The sequence below is a fragment of the Malaclemys terrapin genome, chromosome 1, assembly GCF_027887155.1.
Source record: "Malaclemys terrapin pileata isolate rMalTer1 chromosome 1, rMalTer1.hap1, whole genome shotgun sequence".
NCBI lineage: Eukaryota > Metazoa > Chordata > Testudines > Emydidae > Malaclemys > Malaclemys terrapin.
Window position 1 is genome coordinate 149,311,664 of NC_071505.1, and position 18,647 is coordinate 149,330,310.

The 18,647-nt window shown below is 49.3% G+C and overlaps 2 protein-coding genes across 2 annotated transcripts in view; one reads left to right on the forward strand and one right to left on the reverse strand.

The window, feature by feature from the left end:
* The window catches only part of LOC128845129 (uncharacterized), a 30,216-nt gene extending 22,946 nt beyond the window's left edge, over positions 1 to 7,270 (forward strand). Inside the window, exons 15-20 of the mRNA XM_054043455.1 lie at positions 918 to 1,066; positions 1,237 to 1,299; positions 1,698 to 1,773; positions 2,324 to 2,408; positions 2,625 to 2,712; positions 5,084 to 7,270. Coding sequence (XP_053899430.1) covers positions 918 to 1,066; positions 1,237 to 1,299; positions 1,698 to 1,773; positions 2,324 to 2,408; positions 2,625 to 2,712; positions 5,084 to 5,194 — 572 coding nt within the window. The 3' untranslated portion in view covers positions 5,195 to 7,270. The remainder of the gene's footprint in view (positions 1 to 917; positions 1,067 to 1,236; positions 1,300 to 1,697; positions 1,774 to 2,323; positions 2,409 to 2,624; positions 2,713 to 5,083) is intronic.
* The window catches only part of TMEM39A (transmembrane protein 39A), a 31,753-nt gene continuing 19,587 nt past the window's right edge, over positions 6,482 to 18,647 (reverse strand). Inside the window, exons 4-9 of the mRNA XM_054043469.1 lie at positions 15,711 to 15,794; positions 13,915 to 14,069; positions 13,061 to 13,409; positions 11,974 to 12,161; positions 10,839 to 10,959; positions 6,482 to 9,687 (exon numbers count right to left, since the gene is read on the reverse strand). Of these exons, the coding sequence (XP_053899444.1) occupies positions 9,454 to 9,687; positions 10,839 to 10,959; positions 11,974 to 12,161; positions 13,061 to 13,409; positions 13,915 to 14,069; positions 15,711 to 15,794 (1,131 nt within the window). The 3' untranslated portion in view covers positions 6,482 to 9,453. The remainder of the gene's footprint in view (positions 9,688 to 10,838; positions 10,960 to 11,973; positions 12,162 to 13,060; positions 13,410 to 13,914; positions 14,070 to 15,710; positions 15,795 to 18,647) is intronic.

Below are 18,647 nucleotides of genomic sequence, written 5' to 3' on the forward strand. Positions count from 1 at the left end.
TTTCCCACTGCAGTTTTAAGCCTGCTCCCTTTTGTGTAGCCTCGTGACATCTTTCGCTGTCAGACACTGGGGGCAGATTGTGAGTGTATTAATTAAAATGCACACTGTGATGTGGTCTGAATGCATGAGGGACTCAAACTCCACCTATGCTACTACAGGTTGGAAAGCCGGTCAGATGTTATTTTAAATAATATTCACCAATTCATATTTGAATATGTGTACGCCAGTGAGGTGGGTAAGTTGCCTTATTCTCATTTTACAGATGGCAAAATCGAGGCTCAGATGGGTTGAGTGAATTGTCATGGTCTGCGGCAGTCAGGGACAGAGTTCATGAGTCCAGAGTCCTCATTCCATTTCTGTAACCGACAGACATGCAACCACTTGGTGCCCCCCAATTTGCAGCATCGTGTTGATTTTGGCTTTGACTTCTATTTCACATTGTGCATTCTGAATGTTCCTTGGATGAGAGCCTCAGACTATAATTGATAACATTGATAGCGACCTCACACTAGTCTAGCATTGTTCATCCCAGCAGATCTGGAAGCACTTTGCAAAGTCAGGGAAGCATTATTATGCCCTTTTTATAGACTGGGTAACTGAGCTGCAAGCAACTTACCCACGATGTAGTAAGCCAGTGGCAGAGTTGAGAGCAGACCCGTGAGTCCTCACCCGTGGGTCCGCTCTGTCATATGGGTAGCTGTGATCTAGTGGACAAAAGCCCTGCAGTTTTTTCTATAACTAGATGCGGCCAGGTGTGTTATTGCCCATGCGCTGTGTGATCATACGAGCAAAGAGCCTGTCGTCATGTGGTTGTGGAAACGCCTGCCTTTTGTAAGATTAAATCTCAGCCATCTCATTGTAGCCTTCTGAACACAAGGAACGCACTATTCCTTTTGCTCCTCCTGCTTCGTGCTCAGCTGTAGAGCACCTGCAGGCTTTAGGTGCCTCTGTGGTGGACGTGCCCCTGCCGGAGATGGAGGAGGTGCGGGTGGCGCATGTGATCTGCATTCTCAGCGAGATGAGGGATTTCCTGCAGCCTGACTTCAACACCCACTTCCAGCAAATGGTAAGTGGCAGAAGCATGGATTGTTAGCATCAGCCTTGTGTCAAGCCATCTGTGTCAGTCACTGCTACACATGAGTGGATAGGCTCATGGTGTATGGGATCTGGGGCTTTCTCAGCCTTTGCCCCGCACAGGAGTGTGCAGCCGTCACCCAAAGTTCCTTTGTGTTTCAGAATCTGGAGACGCGGCTCAACCTTGCTCTGGCTTCCCAGTTCACAGCTCTGGATTATATTAAGGTGAGGAGTGTGCTGTGGAAGAGGGGGAGGAGGCAGGCAGGCAAAGAAGAAGGCTTCTTCCAGCCTGGCAAGGTTGTAGGGAGGAGACAGCCCACTTGGAAGCTCTCTGCACCTGGGTAGAAAGCCGTGGAGAGACGTTACCCAGCAGTGCTGCTCTCTGCCTTAGAACTGATGCAAGCTTGGAGGGGCCCAGAGGGGGAGGAGTCATTTGGTCTCATGCTCTTACATTGAGTTCGATCAGTGAGTGTGTGGTGGTGCTGGCCCTTTATCAGGGAAGGAGGCTGTGACCCCCAGTGACAGGGGGATAGGCACTGCTAGAGGACTCTGTACGTTCTGTAAATTGATGCCTTCTTGGTACATCCCACCTTTGCACTGATACCATCTCCTTCTCTTTGCAGGCAAATCGGCAGAGGACTCGGAGCATGAGCTTTTTGCGAGAGATCTTCGCCAACGTGAACTGTATCCTCACCCCAGGTCTCTGCTCTGTGGGCTGAGCATGGGATTTTCTGTGGCTTGGAGTGAGACTCTTGGCATAAATGTGCACATATGTATGGTGCACTTGGCTTCCAGGGTTAATGTTTAATCCATTTGAACTTGCAAAATTATACCTTTTATAACTGCCGTGAGTCAAACGTCCTTACTTTGCTCTGCCCCAGCTCTAAGGAAATGTGACTTTAAAATTGCTCCTCTGTGTTCCCCGGGCCTGTTCCCTGTATGTTTCACAGTCAGAACTGCTCATTTTGCTGACTAAAATAGGAATTGTAACACTCCTGTTAATTGAGTTGTGCTGGCTCTGCAAGGCTACAAGGGCGGGAGTGGGAATCTATTCTCTGCTGTGCATCATCAAGAAACTCCTTTTGTAGTTGCAAAGTTGTTCTTCCTGATGATGATGCACAAACCAAAAAGAACTTGGCTTGACTCCAGGGATGAGTTAGAGCAAACGGGTGCCTTAAAGGAGGCATAAGGGGACTGAATTGCCCCTGCAGGAGATGGTGATTGTTGATTGCCTGTTTCTCTCATGCAGCCACCGCTTGCACTGCCCCAAGAATCCAGGACTCTGACCTCTTGACGGGGAACAACGACATTCTAACAACACTTCAGAGCATGAGGTGAGAACTGTGCGGCAGTAAAATGTGTTCATGGTCAGGCTGTATGGAGAACCCTAGGGATGCTCACAGCTGTTCCGTCCCAGCCTCTGCCACCTGATCACTGGCTGTCGAGCAAGAGAGATCACAGCTGGTCCAGTTTCTGCCTCTCTACGTAGAAATGACTTCACTACAGTCCAACGGTGAGAGTGCAGGTGACTTTTCCCAACTCTCTTGCAGATACATGCAGCTTGGAAACTTCACAGGTATCCCGGGTCTGGTGGTGCCAGTCGGGTACACTGCTACTGGGCTTCCCATCAGCTTTCAGGTAAACACTTCTCCTACTAGCATTAGCAAGGGGGTAACTGCCCAGACCACACCGCTCTGCGGGTAGAAGGGTGTCTAGTGTTGGGTCTTCATAGCTAGCTTATGAAGTGGGTGGAATTTGGTGCTAAAAAGTGTAAGCTTCTGCTCTTCCTTGTCCACAGACCTAATATAGAACTATGTATTCTGGGTCATCAGGAGAATGAGAGTCCAGGGGCCAGTGGAAAACACTGGATCCCCTTCACTACCCCCATGTCCTCCTCAGTTGTTCTCCTGGGGTCTGTCCCTCTTCCGTTCCTGTTGCTTCTTCTCCCTTCGCTCTCTTGTTCCCACCTTCGTTGCTCCCTTTACTTGGCTCTAGCGCAGTGGGATGCCCCAACTTATCCTGTCATGACCCCCCCCTTACCAGTAATGGATCTGTCCGCGCTCCCCCTCCATTACTGCACAGTCCGCTCAGCAGAGGAGCTTGGGCTGAAGGCGCGGATGGGAGAGGAACTGGGGCTAGAGGTGGAGCTGGCCTGGGGACAGAGAGAGAATAAGGGCAGAGCTGGGCTGGAAGTAGAACAGGGGACGGAGCAGAGCTGGGGCTAGAGCTGCTGCTGGGTGGCGCTCCTTCACCACCACCTTGGAGGCTGGCCTGGGCCCCACCACGTGGCCCCCAAATGTTCCTCTCACCCAAGAGTTTGGGGACGACTGTTCTAGCACCTTCCCCACTGAAGGGAGCGACAGATGTCTGGGGAATATATAGGGGTGTCCTTCTAAAACTTGACGAGGAAGGATGGTCCACTGATTAGGGTCTAGCCTAGGGCTTGGGAGACAAGAGTTTAATTCCCTGCTGTGCCACAGACTTCCCGTGTGACTTTGGCAAGGCCCCTTAACCTCTCGATACCTCAGGTCCCCATCTGTGGTGATGTTGTTAATAGCGCCACCCTAGCTCCCAGGGGTGTCAGGAGGATAAATACATTACAGAATGTGAGGTGCTCAAGTACTACAGTGATGGGGGCCACATAACTACCCTTGATAGATGGATTTGTGGCCATACTCCCAAGAGACCTGCTGTGGATTCTATTTCTGTCATCTTGGGTGGAGAGAGGGGGAAAAGACTGGGACAGGAGGGAGCAGAGATGGTTGTGAGTGAACAGAAACCTTTAGTCTCAGCATGAAGCTGTACAGGGTATGCCTCCCCATTCCACACGGTAGGGATTTGCCTCAGCAGAGCCGGGAGCAGCTCTGCCTATTATTAACAGCACATGCCTGTTCCTCTGAATGGCCTGGGGGACGTCCAAAACTTGCAGGTAACCAGGTGTTGGGAGAAGCAGAAATGCTGTTAACTAACATAGGGCTAGCCGGGAGACACCCTGCACACTCAGATAAGTAGGGATTTTGGGATCAAGGGAATTTGGATAACTGGACTTATGCTGAGCTATTATTTGTATTGGGGTAGCACCTCTGAGCCCCTGTCAGGAACCAGGACCCCATTGTGCGGGGCGCTATACAAACACCGAACAGAAAGATGGTCCCTGCCCCAAAGAGCTGACTGTCATGCACTGGAGGGCTCCTGAAAGCAGTGGGAACAGAGTCCCTTGGCATTAGCATGGGGGTCTGTAGACAGATCATCTGGCATCTTTCCAACTCATGCTGCTCAAAACAAGAAACTGCTGGAGGCTTCAGCCTCATCACAGCATCACAGTCAATGGTAGCCTGTTGCTTTGGCTGGCTGGATGTCTATGACTACAGCTCCTCTTCCCCCCTCCACCCCCTCACCTCCTGAGCCATCCATGTAAAAGGTCCTCAGGGGCTTCAGAGACTCACACACGGGGGGGTGTGGGAATTCCTGCATCCCGAGGGAGGCCAAAAGCATGGGGGCAGCTAGGAAGACTACATGGTGCACAGAAACTGGGGCTAGGGAAGGGACAGTCTTTGGGAGGGAGCTGGATGGGGCCCTGTAATTTTTACCTCCAGTAGACCTCTGCAACATGGAGGGCCAGCCTGACCACCACAAACCTACTTTGCTCCAGGAACCACCCAGTTTCGTAGGAAGCCAGTCATCCCCCCAGGAGAGGGCAACGGTCCCTGTCTGTTCCAGCCTGTCCCTCCAGAAAGCTCTCCCACCTTGCTGGATTTCAATGTCCCTGTTTTGCTCCCCCCGTGTCCCTGGTGGGGGTAGCCTTTCAGTGTTGGGCCCAGTGATTCCTAGGTGCCATCCAGCTGGGTGCTAGCTAGATTCAGCAGGATCCTGACCCCATTGCTGAGAGGGTTACAAGATCATTCATTGTGTCTCTGCTATTCCTGCTGGCGAAGCCGCCCCTCAGAGCTTTCTTACCAAGCGGTGCCCTAAAGCCCTGCGGGTGACGGTGACTGTCTTCCACTTGCAGGTCATGGCAAAGTGGTGGGACGAGGCGGTTCTTTTCCGGGTTGGCCTGAAGCTGGAGGAGTTCCGTGACACGACCAGGAAGCCAGCCATTTATTACGACATCCTCGCATGACGGGAGTCCCAGAAAGGAGATGCTGTGATTTGTTCTGGTCTGATCCGTCTGAGCGTTACTGGGGAAAGGAGTTACTGCTTTTAACATTGATCTCAACGAGGGGTGGTGGCAGCAGCAGGACCGTTTACATATTGGAATAGTAGAGTTTGTTCTAGGATGATATTTGTTCCCATCCAGGGTCAATGCTACCCTCAGGTGCAGGGGCTGTAAGAGGATACCACTCTACGTATGGATGTGGGGGCTAATGGATGGGTGCAGAAACACATTTATTTTTGTAGTTAGGTTCGGTTCAAGGTGTTACATGGATATGACCAAACAGGAATGCTCGCAGGACGACCTCCTCTACGTGGGCTGCACTAGTAAAAATCAGCTATGGGTGTACAGCTCCCCTAGCCTTCCATGGGAGGTGGGAGAACATCCCTGGCCAATGCAGCCTTGAGTAAATCCTTTTGCCCTAGTTACACTATAGAAAAGGGGAATGAAACACTGCACTTTCCTGGGTGTTGTGTTTTCTGTTTTGTTGGGGCAGGGCCGATCTTTCGGTAGGGGAGGCAGCATCCCTGCTGCAGCAGGAGAGTTTTTCCACTCAGGATAATTTAAACAATTTGACTGCTCCTGGAGCCAAGTAGGTGGTGCATATAAAATGTCGTTATAGGACCAGTCTCTCTTGCAGTGTGTGATATAATAGAGAAACTAAACTAAACTCTGCAGGAACATAGGAAAATTAAGTCTTTTTTTTAAAGTTGCTTTTAGATTTCTCCTGCTTCCCCATCTCTGCTGGCAGCATAACTTGACATTTATTGTTAGTGTGGGTTTTCCCTGTGAAATGTTATGAACTGAGCCCTTCTTAGAACCTGAGGGTGGGATGCACAGAACTGCAGAACAGCAGTAGATAAGGGCTAGGTCGTTATATCCCTTCTCTTATGACCTAACAGCCAGCACCTCCTGCTAACACATTTGCTAGAGGAGCTGTCTAAGCACTGAAAGGGGAACTAAACTGTGGACTAAGGAGAGGGCAGCTGTCCCTGTCGAGGAGGGATTTTTACTGATCCACCCTCTCATACGTCTAAAAAGCACACAAAGTGAACCCTGTTTACCACAGCCAGTCACTGTTCTTGTTTCCATGAAGGAGCTAGTCCCTAAGGCCAGGCCCAGCTAAAGATCACAGCCTATAGGAAAACCTCCTGCCTTTAAGCTCTCATAGGCACATACCTCTATCCCTGGGGATTGCTTGAGGCTTCTGCCTGCCCTTTCCTGCACTTGTGCATTCAGCTTAGTCACTTTATCAGAGCAAGAAAAGGCCTAGCGCTAAACCTGAGTAGGTGATGGGGCTTCCAGGTGAGAGACTAAAGAGATGAGGCTCCTTACGTATCCTGTTCAGTAACACACCTGACACAGATGCACTTAACAGGGAAACTCCTGGATTCATTCAATATATTCTTCCTGCTACACCCTCACTTCCAGAAGGTTTTAAATATAAAGTTGTTGCAGAAACTGCTGCTGTGCCAGGGTAGGACAAGAGCCACGCCCCCATTTCCCTGATTAGGAAAGGTGGAGCTTTCACTGCAGGAAAAAAAGGGAAGGGTTTTTTTTTTGTTTTTTTAAACCCCTCTCAATCCATTTTCTAAATGGATCTGACCTTACCCTGAGGATTAAGACTGCTGGTTTCATGACATTCAAATGGAAAAGCACCACACTGGACCCTACTGTCTCATCTACCTTCAGTTCCTGCTGGGAAACATCAGCAGCCACTGCTAATTGCTAGCATCATTGGCAGTTAGAGATAGTGAAACTGTTGGGTCTCTCTGAATGTTTTTCAGTTCCTCTTTGCTTAGCTAGGTTGTTACAGTAATGAGAACTAGGCTCTGGTATCTTCCTCAGAAGAGCAACTGCCATATCACTGATAAACAAATACTTTTCCAACTGTAACCTTAATTCTAGTTTGGTACATTTCTGTGGAGGGGCTACAAGTGTATGTGTATTGCCTAAAGGCACTGGAAGACTTTACCAGAATGTCCTGCATTGGGATGGTTATGGATGATGTATTTTCACTCAAATAAACAAGTTCTCTCTTTCTCTGCTAAGTCTGCTCTTTGTAGGTGACTGAGGGTCTCTATTTGCAGTGGTGACCTCAAAAGGCTGCTGTGAAGAGGGCCGGGGATGCTGGAAACAGATTTGCTCTGATTCAAATTCATGTAAAGTATTTCCTGATATGCCTTTAGAAGGTTCCCATCACTGGGGTGTTATAAGCTGTCAGCAGCAACTGGGTGGGGTGGGGGGAACCTAAACTGCTTCAAGTCCACTCCCGTGCCATTGGAGTTGAAGACCTGGTTTGAGTTTGGCCCATTCTCTAAACCAGGGGAACGCCTCTTCTGCTCTGAAGAGAAGAATCAAACCCCTCTACGTGGAAGGGCTCACATCTCCTTAGCCTCTGGAAGAAAATCAATGGGCAGGGTGTCTCCCAGCAAGCCCTATGTTAGTTAACAGCATTTCTGAGTGAGGGCTAGATCCACAAAGTGATTTAGATGCCTAACTGCCACTTTAGGTACATAAAATCCAAAATGTAGATCCTCAAAACCCTCACTCAGCTACCTCCTAATCTTGTAGGTGTCCAGATTCCTCTGGCATCTAAAAATCTGTGGCTGAGCATGTGCACAGCTTCCTCAAGCTGGGCCCGAGAGCCCCAGGAAGATTCTCAAACCAGGCATTACCCCACTTGGCTTGATTGCAGGGCCTGAAATGGTAGGTGGTCAGGAACAGCCTCCCGTGTCCTAGAGGAGTGCTCTAACGTACTGATAGGCTTGGGAGGATTAGACTTTTATTGGTAAATGTCAATTTCACCAACACACACACAGACTGATGGAAAAAATACTTCCAGTGATAACTAATTTATAGATAGGCAAAGTAAGAAATCTCTTGACTTTAGGAGTTTGATTGAAGGCTATTTACTCTATTTTGATAGGTGGTGGTGACAATTTGTGTGAACAGCTAAAGCTTCAACTTTCTGAATTAACAGCAACTCTTATTAAATAATTGTCTGATACCCCCTAATTTTGCACAACTCTGAAAATGTAAATAGATAAAAATGCTTAAACAAATATTGCTATTGTCCAGTAAAATTGTAAAAAAAAAATCCAATGCTGCCAAGCCTATTTGCTAAGCACTAGAGTCACTCATTCTCTGGCCTTAATGACCATTCCATTATTTGTACAAAGTGGTAGGGAGCGTGGCAAGAGTCCTACAGCAGAAGATCCCAGAACTCAGGGGTCAGAGCACTCTTGTGAGAGATGTGAGTTCAAATCCCTGCTCCCCATCAGACAGAGGGAGATACTGAACCTGGGTCTCCTGCATCCCAGTCGAGTGCTCTTACCCCAGGGTTAATATGGCACCACTATTACTTGTTTTTGTGATGAGCCAGACAGACACCTAACTAAAGGAGAAGGGTCATGATGAGAGAAAGATGCTTCCCTCCAACCTGGAACTAGATGCTCATGTCCCTTTGTGATGGCTCCTGTTTCAGCTTGCTGCCTCTCAAGGATCCCATTCTTGAGTACTGAACACAGGGCTGTGGATTCTACTAGGCAGGCACCCGAGCACCCGTTAGGCAGTGCAATGCTGAATCTAAGTTCCTTTGTGGATTTAGTCCCAGCTTCTGTGCTAAGCCCTAGCACTGACCTGCTAGAGCAGCAAAATGCTTTTCCTCTCTGTCACCAGAGGGGCATACATGTCCCTGAGCAGCATGTGTCTGGGCGCAAGGCTCTTGGTACTAAGCAGTCAGAGGAAATCCTCTGGAAATCCCCTGGTTTTAGTTCCCTTTGTTGATTAGTCTCCACCATTGGGTTTGTTCATACTCCCACAGTAGGAGACAAGTTCTCTACCTGGTAACAGACTCCTCCTGCCCTCTCCCCCTACTCCCCAAGAGAGGGCTTAAGAGACAGTGGCAGTGCGATTGTGTGAGCAAAGCAGACACAGTGACCACACGCACAAGCCTGTTGCTTCACATAACTGTATGTATGGATATAGATATACGGTATATACACACTGATTTTATAGATAGATATATATATAAAATAACACCTTGTTTATAAAGCGACATTTAATTGCCACTTGCCCCCTTCCCACCCCACAAACAATAGTATACAAAATATAAAATATCTTAAATATTTATAAACAGCGCAAGAAAAAAATAGAACTGTACGAAAATAGTTTTTCTGAGGTTCCCTCCCTCCCCCCACCCCCCGCTTGGTGCGTTTGGCAGGTTAATGTGCCTTGAGTCCGTAGCTGTTGAGGGGGTAAGAGTAGGCCCTGCCCAATACTATCCGGTCCCGAAGGAGCTTAAATAAGACGTAGTAGTTGCAGAAGAGGATGAGGGCCATGGAGAGGGTGTGGTTCCACTTCTCCGAGCGCAGCAGGGAGTACAGCTGGTAGCAGACGACGCTGCCTTCGATGAGGATAAGCAGGTTGAGCAGCCGTAATGGACGGTGAAAGAGGAACTGCAGGGGGGGAAAAAAATCTGCATATTTGTGGTTTGCTCTGGTAAAGAAGCTGACAGAGTATTTTTGTAGCGGTTGTAGGGCCTGGGGCATTGGGGTAAATACTCTGTAATGTCCAGATCAGCTGCTAGCCAAGAAAAATACTCTCGCCATCTGGATTCCCTGCTTTGTAATGCGTTACTGTGCTGGAGAATGGCTAATGGCATGCGCTGCTGCTGTGGACTTGAAAGTGCTTTCAAGTTAGCTGAGCGCTGTGAATAGAAAGCCCCTCTGCCCAGAACCAGCAGAAGGAGATTACCTTCCCTTCCTGAAATTTCCCTACCTGAAATCCCTTCCCCTTCCAACCCTGACTGACAGGAGAGTTCACTCTCTGTGGCTCATTCAATATTGGCCTTTTTGCTGTGACTGCCAACAAGAGTGCCCATTTGGGACACAGCCACTTCACCCCTAGGAGCTGAACTGAGATTCACCCGTGTGTTAAACATGGGCCCCAAACAGGTGCATGTTAACCTAGGTGCACACTGCAACAGACAATACAGGCTCCATCTCTCCCTCCACTCTGCTGAACTGCCAGGCCCGCAAAGTACCAGAGCAACTTTGAATTTCAATTCTTTTGCCATTTTCAGCTGTCAGGGCAGCAGCAGCTGGCACCAGGCCACATCTAGAATTAAACGTTTGCAAAACTACAGGGGGCCATATGTTTAAAACAAAACTACTTGAACCGAGAGAAAAGAAAATAAAGGGGACCTATAATTAGGAAAGAAAGCCAGGCCTTCTGGGGACTCAAACTAAAAGTAGTCCAACCACCTTAAATCTTATTCTTTGCTAGTCACTAACCTGCAGTTGTTTCAGTAAGAGGTTTAGCACCAAGAGTGCAACAAATCTATAAAGTATGTGTTTATAGCAGAAGTGGAGCTCTGTATCTAGTGCCAGTCTGCAGTGCACACTAGAAAACTTCAGAGGGCCCCAAGGGAAAGAGCAGGAAATTAAGAAAAGGGTGGGACCAGGCCCTGGCTTTGCTGGATTAAAGAATCCAGTTTATTCCTTCTGCCTGACTTTCAATTCAGTCTCATCTCAACCTGCACTGCTGCAGCGGTGCTCAACTCCGCCTCCCACTCCCAGAATGACACATCAGGAGAAGAGATACTTGCATAAAAGCGGGCGTGGGAGACGTCTGAAGGCACTGCTACATTGTAAGGCCCTACTGCCTTGTACAGGCATCGACTGTGTCGCACCAGCACGCCCTGTGGCCAGATCGTACTTTCTGACCAGCTGAGGAGAAAAAGAAAGAGACCTGCCATTAGCCTAAAGGAGTGGTGATAGTCGGGGGGCGGGCGGGGGGGGTGGTGGTGGTGTTGCCTAGATCAGCTCAAGAGCTCATGTCTCATGTGAGAATTTCAGTGCACCTGCCAAAAGCAGGTAAGTATCATTATTCCTTTCAGGGAAACAGAGACATGGAGTGGTGACAAGATCACAGAGGGAGTCTAAGATGAAGTCAGGAATAAGACCAAGCAGAGCCCCATTAATAAGGATGAGATGTCATGGAGGTCATGGATTCTGTTACTTCCAGAGACTTCCATGACATTTTCCACCTCAGCCCCGGGGCAGCAGGGCTGGAGCTCCCAGCCTTTAGGGGACCCCCACCAGCTCCCAGTCACCGGTTCCACAGCTCCAAGCCGTCGCAGGCAGCGGGGGGACCCTGGATCCCCAAGCGAGCGGGTGCTGGACCTCCTCACAGCAGGGCTTGGGCTCTCATCCTCCTCCCCAGAGTTCAGTCATCCCGTGTCAGCCCTCCCCCCACATTATTTTTAATAAAAGTCAGACAGGTCATGGGCTTCCATGGATGTACTGCCCACAACCTGTCTGTGACTTTTTCTAAAACGTGACAAAATCTTAACCTTACCCATTACCACAAGGTCCAAATGGCTCCCACCACAAGAACCAAGAGCACTTTGTATTAGTGTCAGTGGGGCTGTTCGGAAAACATCCCACCACCCGGTGTGAACGAACTGCTTCAGGTGGTGGCAAGAGCGTGAGAGAGAGTCCCAAGGGAACAAGAGCCAGCGTTGCTAGGGCACTGCCACGAGGAAGCTGACAGTGCTCAGGGGTGGGCAGTGCTGGCCCTGGCAGCACGGACAGAGCAGAACAGCCATGACCTGTCCATCTAATACTACGAGGAACGGAGAAGCTTCCTCATTGTAAACCCAGCAGGCAAAGAACAGCCGCATCTTAGAATGCCCTTGTTCAATGGGGAGAGCGCACTGACCCCTCCCAGCCTGCACTTACATGTGCTGTGGGGCGTTGCTGTATGAGCCATGTTCTAGCTTCTGCCACTTGCCCAGGTGGGCGGCCGATCTGTGCAGCAGGTCGCAGTACTTGGGGGGCAGCAACTGTGTGGTGAGCATAACGAAGGCGTTGATCCACACCATGATGAGGTGCTCGCAAGACCAGCGCATGTCGTAGTATTGGGTGCTCTGCAAGAGACCGGATGGGAAGTTAGCACCACTGGCATGTCCCAGCAGAGAGCACAGGGGGGTGCTGTGTGCAACCAGCAGACCAGCTCCAGACTTCACAGGCATGCACTGCCAGGCCAGTGAGTTCGGAGGGTTACCACCTAGGAGACACCTCAGAGTTCCTTCTCCTGGGCCTAGAGGAGAATGGGCAGGGGATGATGCAGCTTGTGATGTACCTGTGCATCTCCTCCCCCAGCAGCTGATACCAGAAGGGTAGCTGAGCCATGGAGTGTACATGGACCTGGGTCGCGCCATAGACTGTGAAGCCCTTTCCCTTCATTGCAGCAGATTAATGATTAGACAATCTTAACAAGCTCCTGTCACACAACAATGGACAACAGAAACAGGGTTGGCTGTGGAAGTCTCTGATTTCTTAGTTAATAGACAGTGAACCTGGCACAATTTAGAGAACCAAAACACAGCCCCAGCACCAACACCTCAGATCTTTTGCTCAGGTCCAGACTTCCCTGCTGGCCTGTTCTACGACAGGCCGAACCAAACCCCAGATCCGAACACGCACACCCCAACCTTTGGCAAAACTTGGGAGGTGAACATGGCAGCTGGTGCCCACTTGTGGCATGACCACAGTTATCTGTTGGTCTGGGGAAGAGAATGGGGGTTAGTAAACGGGGAGGGGACCACGGGTGCATCACGTGTATGGCAATACCTATCCGCCAACCAGGAGCGGTACTATTGCATTCCAGATGCAGCCACACTCCACCATCCAGGCTGCCAAAGGGGAGACAGAAAAAAGGGGATTAACCAGTAATCTGGCACGTCAACGATTTCGTGCAAAACTGAGGCGGCAGCAGCGACGGGGGGAAATGGGGGAGAGAGCGCCGGAGCTGGACAACAGCTACCTTCACGAAGCACAGCGGCAGGAAGGCCACGTAGTAGGCACTGAAGAGGGAGTTGAAGAGAACCTCCTTGATCCTGCGGTTGAAGTCCGCTTTCAGGCACTCCACCTCATTGCGGATGAGGTCCGGGGAGAGGGGGCAACTGTGGGTTGGGATGGCCGTAGGGTTATTGAACTGTTCTTTCAGGGACTCCCGCAGGAGTGAGAGGAAGTCTTTGGGTTTGACCAGGCTGCCAACGCCTGAGGTCCCGTCATCCACCATCTGATCCTGCACCAGGTAGCTGCAGTCCGTTGGGAGGGGCTGCGCTCTGCTGTCTTGGTGGAAGCAGCACAGGGGAACGTAGACACCGAACCTGTGGGAAAGGAGGGTGAGACGGCTGCTGTCCACACATGAGACCAAATGCCATCACTGAGCAGACACAAGCATGCTCCAGGGAGAACACCACGGAAGCCAGTGCTGTCTGGTACTCAGAGCCCAATGGTCTCCTCCCTTCAACTTGTAAGCCTCTGCGTGGCACAGAGTTGTCTCTCTAAAATTCTTGGCTAGGAGACCCGTGAGCCCACCCACAGGCTTCAGAGGTTCAATAAACCCACTTACTACTAACAGTATATCCACCACTTCTCTCCATGGCTCCAGGGCTAATGGCTCCCCTCTCCTTCAGACCCCTCCCTCCCCCACTCCTACTCAACTGGGGCTCAGAAGCCAGGAGCTCCTCTATCCACACACCCCTCCAACGTGGGTCACAGGTCAGCAGCTCTTCTCCGTACAACATTCCCAACATGGCTGCTGTCACGCATCGCCCACCTCCACCAGGGCTCATGGCCCCGTCCTTTCCCCAAGATAAGGGCAATACTCACGGGTAGCCCAAGAAGAGGAGGTTGAGCACAGAATGGCTGCGGAAGAGATTGACCAGAGTCCAGCAGAGCACCCAACCGCACAGCGTGAGCAGCACCAGGCGCGCCATAATCAGTGCCAGGTAGTGAATCACTGACGTTGCGCCCACCTGAGAGGCCTGCAAATTCAAAACCCAGAAAAAAGAATTACCTAGTGCCATGGTATGACTATGTGTCAGGCACTTGAGGGGAAGAAAGAGGGTCAGCAGGATTCCAGCAGGAGGTGGAGTGACTGCTGCCCTCTTCCCGAGGAACAGAGCTCTCCTTACATCACTGATGGTATGGGGTGTTGGGAGAAAGCTCTTATATCTCATTCTTTGGGACAATCCAAAATATTAGTGACTATTTAGAGCTCATCCTGAACCCACTTTAAGTGACAGGCCAGCACGTTCCTGCAGCCCGCAGTTTCCCACAGCTCCCATTGGCCAGGAACGGCGAACTACGGCCACTGGGCGCTGCAGGGAGCCATGCCTGCTGACGGTCAACGTAAACAAAATGTCTCGTGGCCCGCCAGCGGATTACCTTGATGGGCCACGTGCTGAAGGTTTACAACCCCTGTGCTAGGTTATTCCTAGAATAGGGCCTTTTAAAGTTGAACCGCAAAGTAGGAAAAGTATTTTGTTAGCCCTTTATTGCTCCATGATGATGAGACACATGTTGAGTTTTGAACACTCTCTCCCCCAACTCCAGCAAATTTACAGGCTGCAGTCTTGCAAGGAGAAGATAAGGTTGCAATAAGGGAATTATTTGTGGTCTCCAAAGAAGTCAGGGCAGATTATATTAAGAAAAATTTCTTAGGAGTCAGCAATTGAGCAGGCAATATAAGAGATGTCTCAGCAAGGGGTTTCAAGGCCCCATCATCATAGAAATCCAAGAAAGGCCTAGGGGAGGTATTACTGAGGACGATATTCTAAGTGGAAATGATAGAACTCAGAGACGGAGAAGAGCTTTTGAGGTCCCACTTCATCCAGTCACCTGCTGAGCAGGGCAGGATTGCTCCTTCGTATATGTTCTCCAGTGCTCTGTCTGTCCCAGCTTTAACTATCCCAGTGGCTAGAGCTTCCAGCACTTGTCTTTTCACTTGCAAAACTGTTGGCGGCCCAAGCAATCTTTCCTAGCCCAAACATGGACCATTTCTGCCCTCAAATACACAGACACAATTCTCAGTGAAATCAAGGAATGTTGTGCTCCTGGGAGGCTTATGAAAAGCAACCAGAGCTGAAGAAGAGCAGGCCTACCAGCTACGCACGCTTCCTATTTCACTAACTTCTCAGCCTTTATTTTATACCCAACTCAGAGTTAGCCATGACCTTGAACTCTCTTGAATCTGACATTTCCCTTGTTTGGAAATCTCCTATTTTCCCCTCTCGAACATCATCAGAATTTAGCCTTGGTTGAACAACCTATTCTCTCCTTCACTGCCTCCTGACTCAACTATTGCAATCCCCTTCGCTGCTCCTCCCAAATGCCTGCAGCCAGATGACTTCCACAGAGGAAGTGAGACCATTTCACCTCCTCCCAGTTCTCAAAGAGAGAACAAAAAGGCCAGGATACTCCTGAATGCTACAGGGCAGGTGGGAGCCAGGGAGCAGAGCACAGCCCAGAGGTAAAGGGGGAGTTCCATGGGCACCAGCAAAGCAGCGTGCTCAGCCCTTCACACCCGTAGTGTTCCTCCCCACACATGAATTCACTCAGCTCACTAAAGACCTCTCTACGACCAGTATCTACATGTGGTAGAAGAAGCAACTGCAGACTGTTACCTCGGAGATAAGGGCCCACACCAGCCTCCGTGCCAGCATCACCGTGATGAACGCTGCCAGGTGGTAATCAATGAGGTGAAAATTCTAAAGGAGGAAAAGGAAAAGGTTTACACCAGGAGAAGGCACCAGTGAAACCTACCTGGCAGGCTGGCTGGAGGGGGAGAACCAAGAGCTCTGATGAGCAAGCACCAAGTCTGCCAGTTGTGGTGGAAGAGAAGCTAACAAATTTGTCACACTGAAGTCCCCTGGGGAGTGAGGAAGCAAGACATTCACTATACACAGGTCCCGCCTCCCTTAACTACTACAGCTTAAAAAGGGAAACCCTGAGCCAAAGATAGATCTATAGTCAGTAGCATCTTGAGGAGCACTGCGCACAAATTCTCTTGGAAAGGTAAGATTACCAACCAGAAACAGGGTTTCCAAAATGCCATTCCCAGAATTCTGCAAGGCAGCCTGCCTTGTTCTTTAGGCAGCAATATGAGCTGTGGAGACTACAAGTTCCAGCAGGCAATACTCCAGCTTGATTTGAGAACTGTCATCTCCACAGGCCACAGCTCTATATTAAAGTTAACAGCAGCTGCAGTAGTATCAAATTAGATACAGCTTTTGGGCTCCTTGGAAACTGCCAATACAGTTGTTCAATGGGCTAAGCCTGGGTGCCACTGAACTTGGTGTCTGGTACCTGGAAGTTCCTCGAGTGAATGAGAACGTTTGGCTTCTGATAGGGGCAGAGATGACATAACTAAGGTAGATTTCACAGAGAAGGTCTAAGACAAAACATTCTTTTTTCACAGAGAAGAGTAATCAGGCCTGTACTGTAGCTGAATTTCAAACAAACAGCGAAATAATTTCATTGCCAATAATGTTTATAGGTATGAATACTGAGAAGTCAAATCAAAATCTCATGCTTCAAAGAAGGATTACCACCCACCCCATGTGCAGTATTGCTTAACTGAGTAGGTGCATTCTGAGGAGGTTTGTCCTCCTTGGAAGCCTCAGGAATAAGCTATTATCCAAAGGCAGGATGCTCACCTTGCTGGGCCACCCAGTCTGACTCAATAGGGCAATGTTGGTGCTTAAGGCCTACATTAAACTCGGGAGAGCTGAAGTCAGTGGAGATCCACAGCTGTTGTATATCCGTGTATCCGTCTCCTGTATCTATTCCTAACTCTGCTCTGTGACTCTCATGGAAATTCCAGCTATCTTCTTCAAGTGGTTTCTGTTGGTCTCAGTTGGTTTTGACTACAGGAGTAGCCACCCCATGGAGCCAGGAGTCTAACAGACCCTTTGCTCCATTCCAAAACCAAGGTGCAAACTAGAACTGGTAAATATCAGATCAACATTTTCATCTACAATTTCCGCTAAGGGACCTTGCAGGTCAATTAAAGGACTAAGTCTCTTCACCTCTATAACCCTACCGGATTGGCGGATTGTGGGGCTTATTTCGCTCACTTATGTCAAATGCTCGGCGATCTCTGGATTGAAGAAGGCACAAGGAGAAGCTGTGTAATGGGGAGACACGGGCTCTCTGCGGATAGGTGTGAACTCAGTACCTCGGGGGAACACCCTGCACCCCCATGTTCATCCTTATAATATAATTGTGTGGTATCCAATGCAAAGTTTGTTATCTCAGATGTCTTCAGAAGGCTCATGATGCACTGAGCATTGTTGTTGTAGTAATGTCATAGGTTGTAATTTCATGTATATAGTTATAAGGCTGAAAATGTGTCTTCATGGCTTAAAACAAGCCCAGGCAAAACTCTCCAGGAGCAAAGGGGCAGTTCACACCTCATCAGGCCATGTATGGGACAAACCCAGCCCAGCCTGACAGAAACAAAGGACACTGGCCTAGGCAGCAACAAAAGATCTGTTGGACTCTCGAGTGGGGTCACTCCCCTTCCCTTGGTCAGTCTGGAACTGCGATGAGGTAATGCTCACCTGACTCGAGGGGAAAAGGGGGGCGCAAAGCCAAGAGGGAAGAAACAACATGATAAAAGGGAGAGATGTTTGCCATTCTCTCTCTCTTCCACCTCCATCTACAGACACCACCACCAAGCGACTGAAGTGCTGATCAAAGGGGAGAGCCTGGCTGAAGGGCAACCAGCCAGCCTGTGGTGAAAAGCATCTAAATTTGTAAGGGCACTGAAAGTGTTAAAATCAGCTTAGAATGTGTTTTGCTTTTATTTCATATGACCAAATCTAACTTCTTGTGCTTTGACTTATAATCACTTAAAATCTATCTTTTGTAGTTAATAAGTTTGATTGTTTATTCTACCTGAAGCAGTGCTTTTGGTTTGAAGCATGCCAGAGACTCCCCTTGGGATAACAAGCCTGCTACATATGAATTTATTTGTTAAATTGATGAACTCATAAGCTTGCAGCGTCCAGCAGGCATAACTGGACAATGCAATACGGAGGTTCCTAGGGTTGTGTCTGGGAACGGAGATATTGGCTAGTGTCATTTGGTTGCACAATCCAAGCAGCGGCTGGCCAAAAGTGTTCACTCATGTAGCTGGGAGCAGCTTACATGCTACAGCAGGGGTAGGCAACCTTTCAGAAGTGATGTGCCGAGTCTTCATTTATTCACTTTAATTTAAGGTTTCGCGTGCCAGTCATACATTTTAACGTTTTTAGAAGGTCTCTTTCTATAAGTCTATAATACAGAACTAAACTATTGTTGTATGTCAAGTAAATAAGGTTTTTAAAATGTTTAAGAAGCTTCATTTAAAATTAAATTAAAATGCAGAGCCCCCCGGACTGGTGGCCAGGACCCAGGCAGTGTGAGTGCCACTGAAAATCAGCTCGTGTGCCGCCTTCGGCACGCGTGCCATAGGTTGCCTACCCCTGTGCTAGAGGCTGTGTGTGAACAGCCAGGCAGTGGGGGTTCTCACAGCAGAGCAGGGTAAGGCTGGATCCCAGAGTCAAGGATTGGAGTGA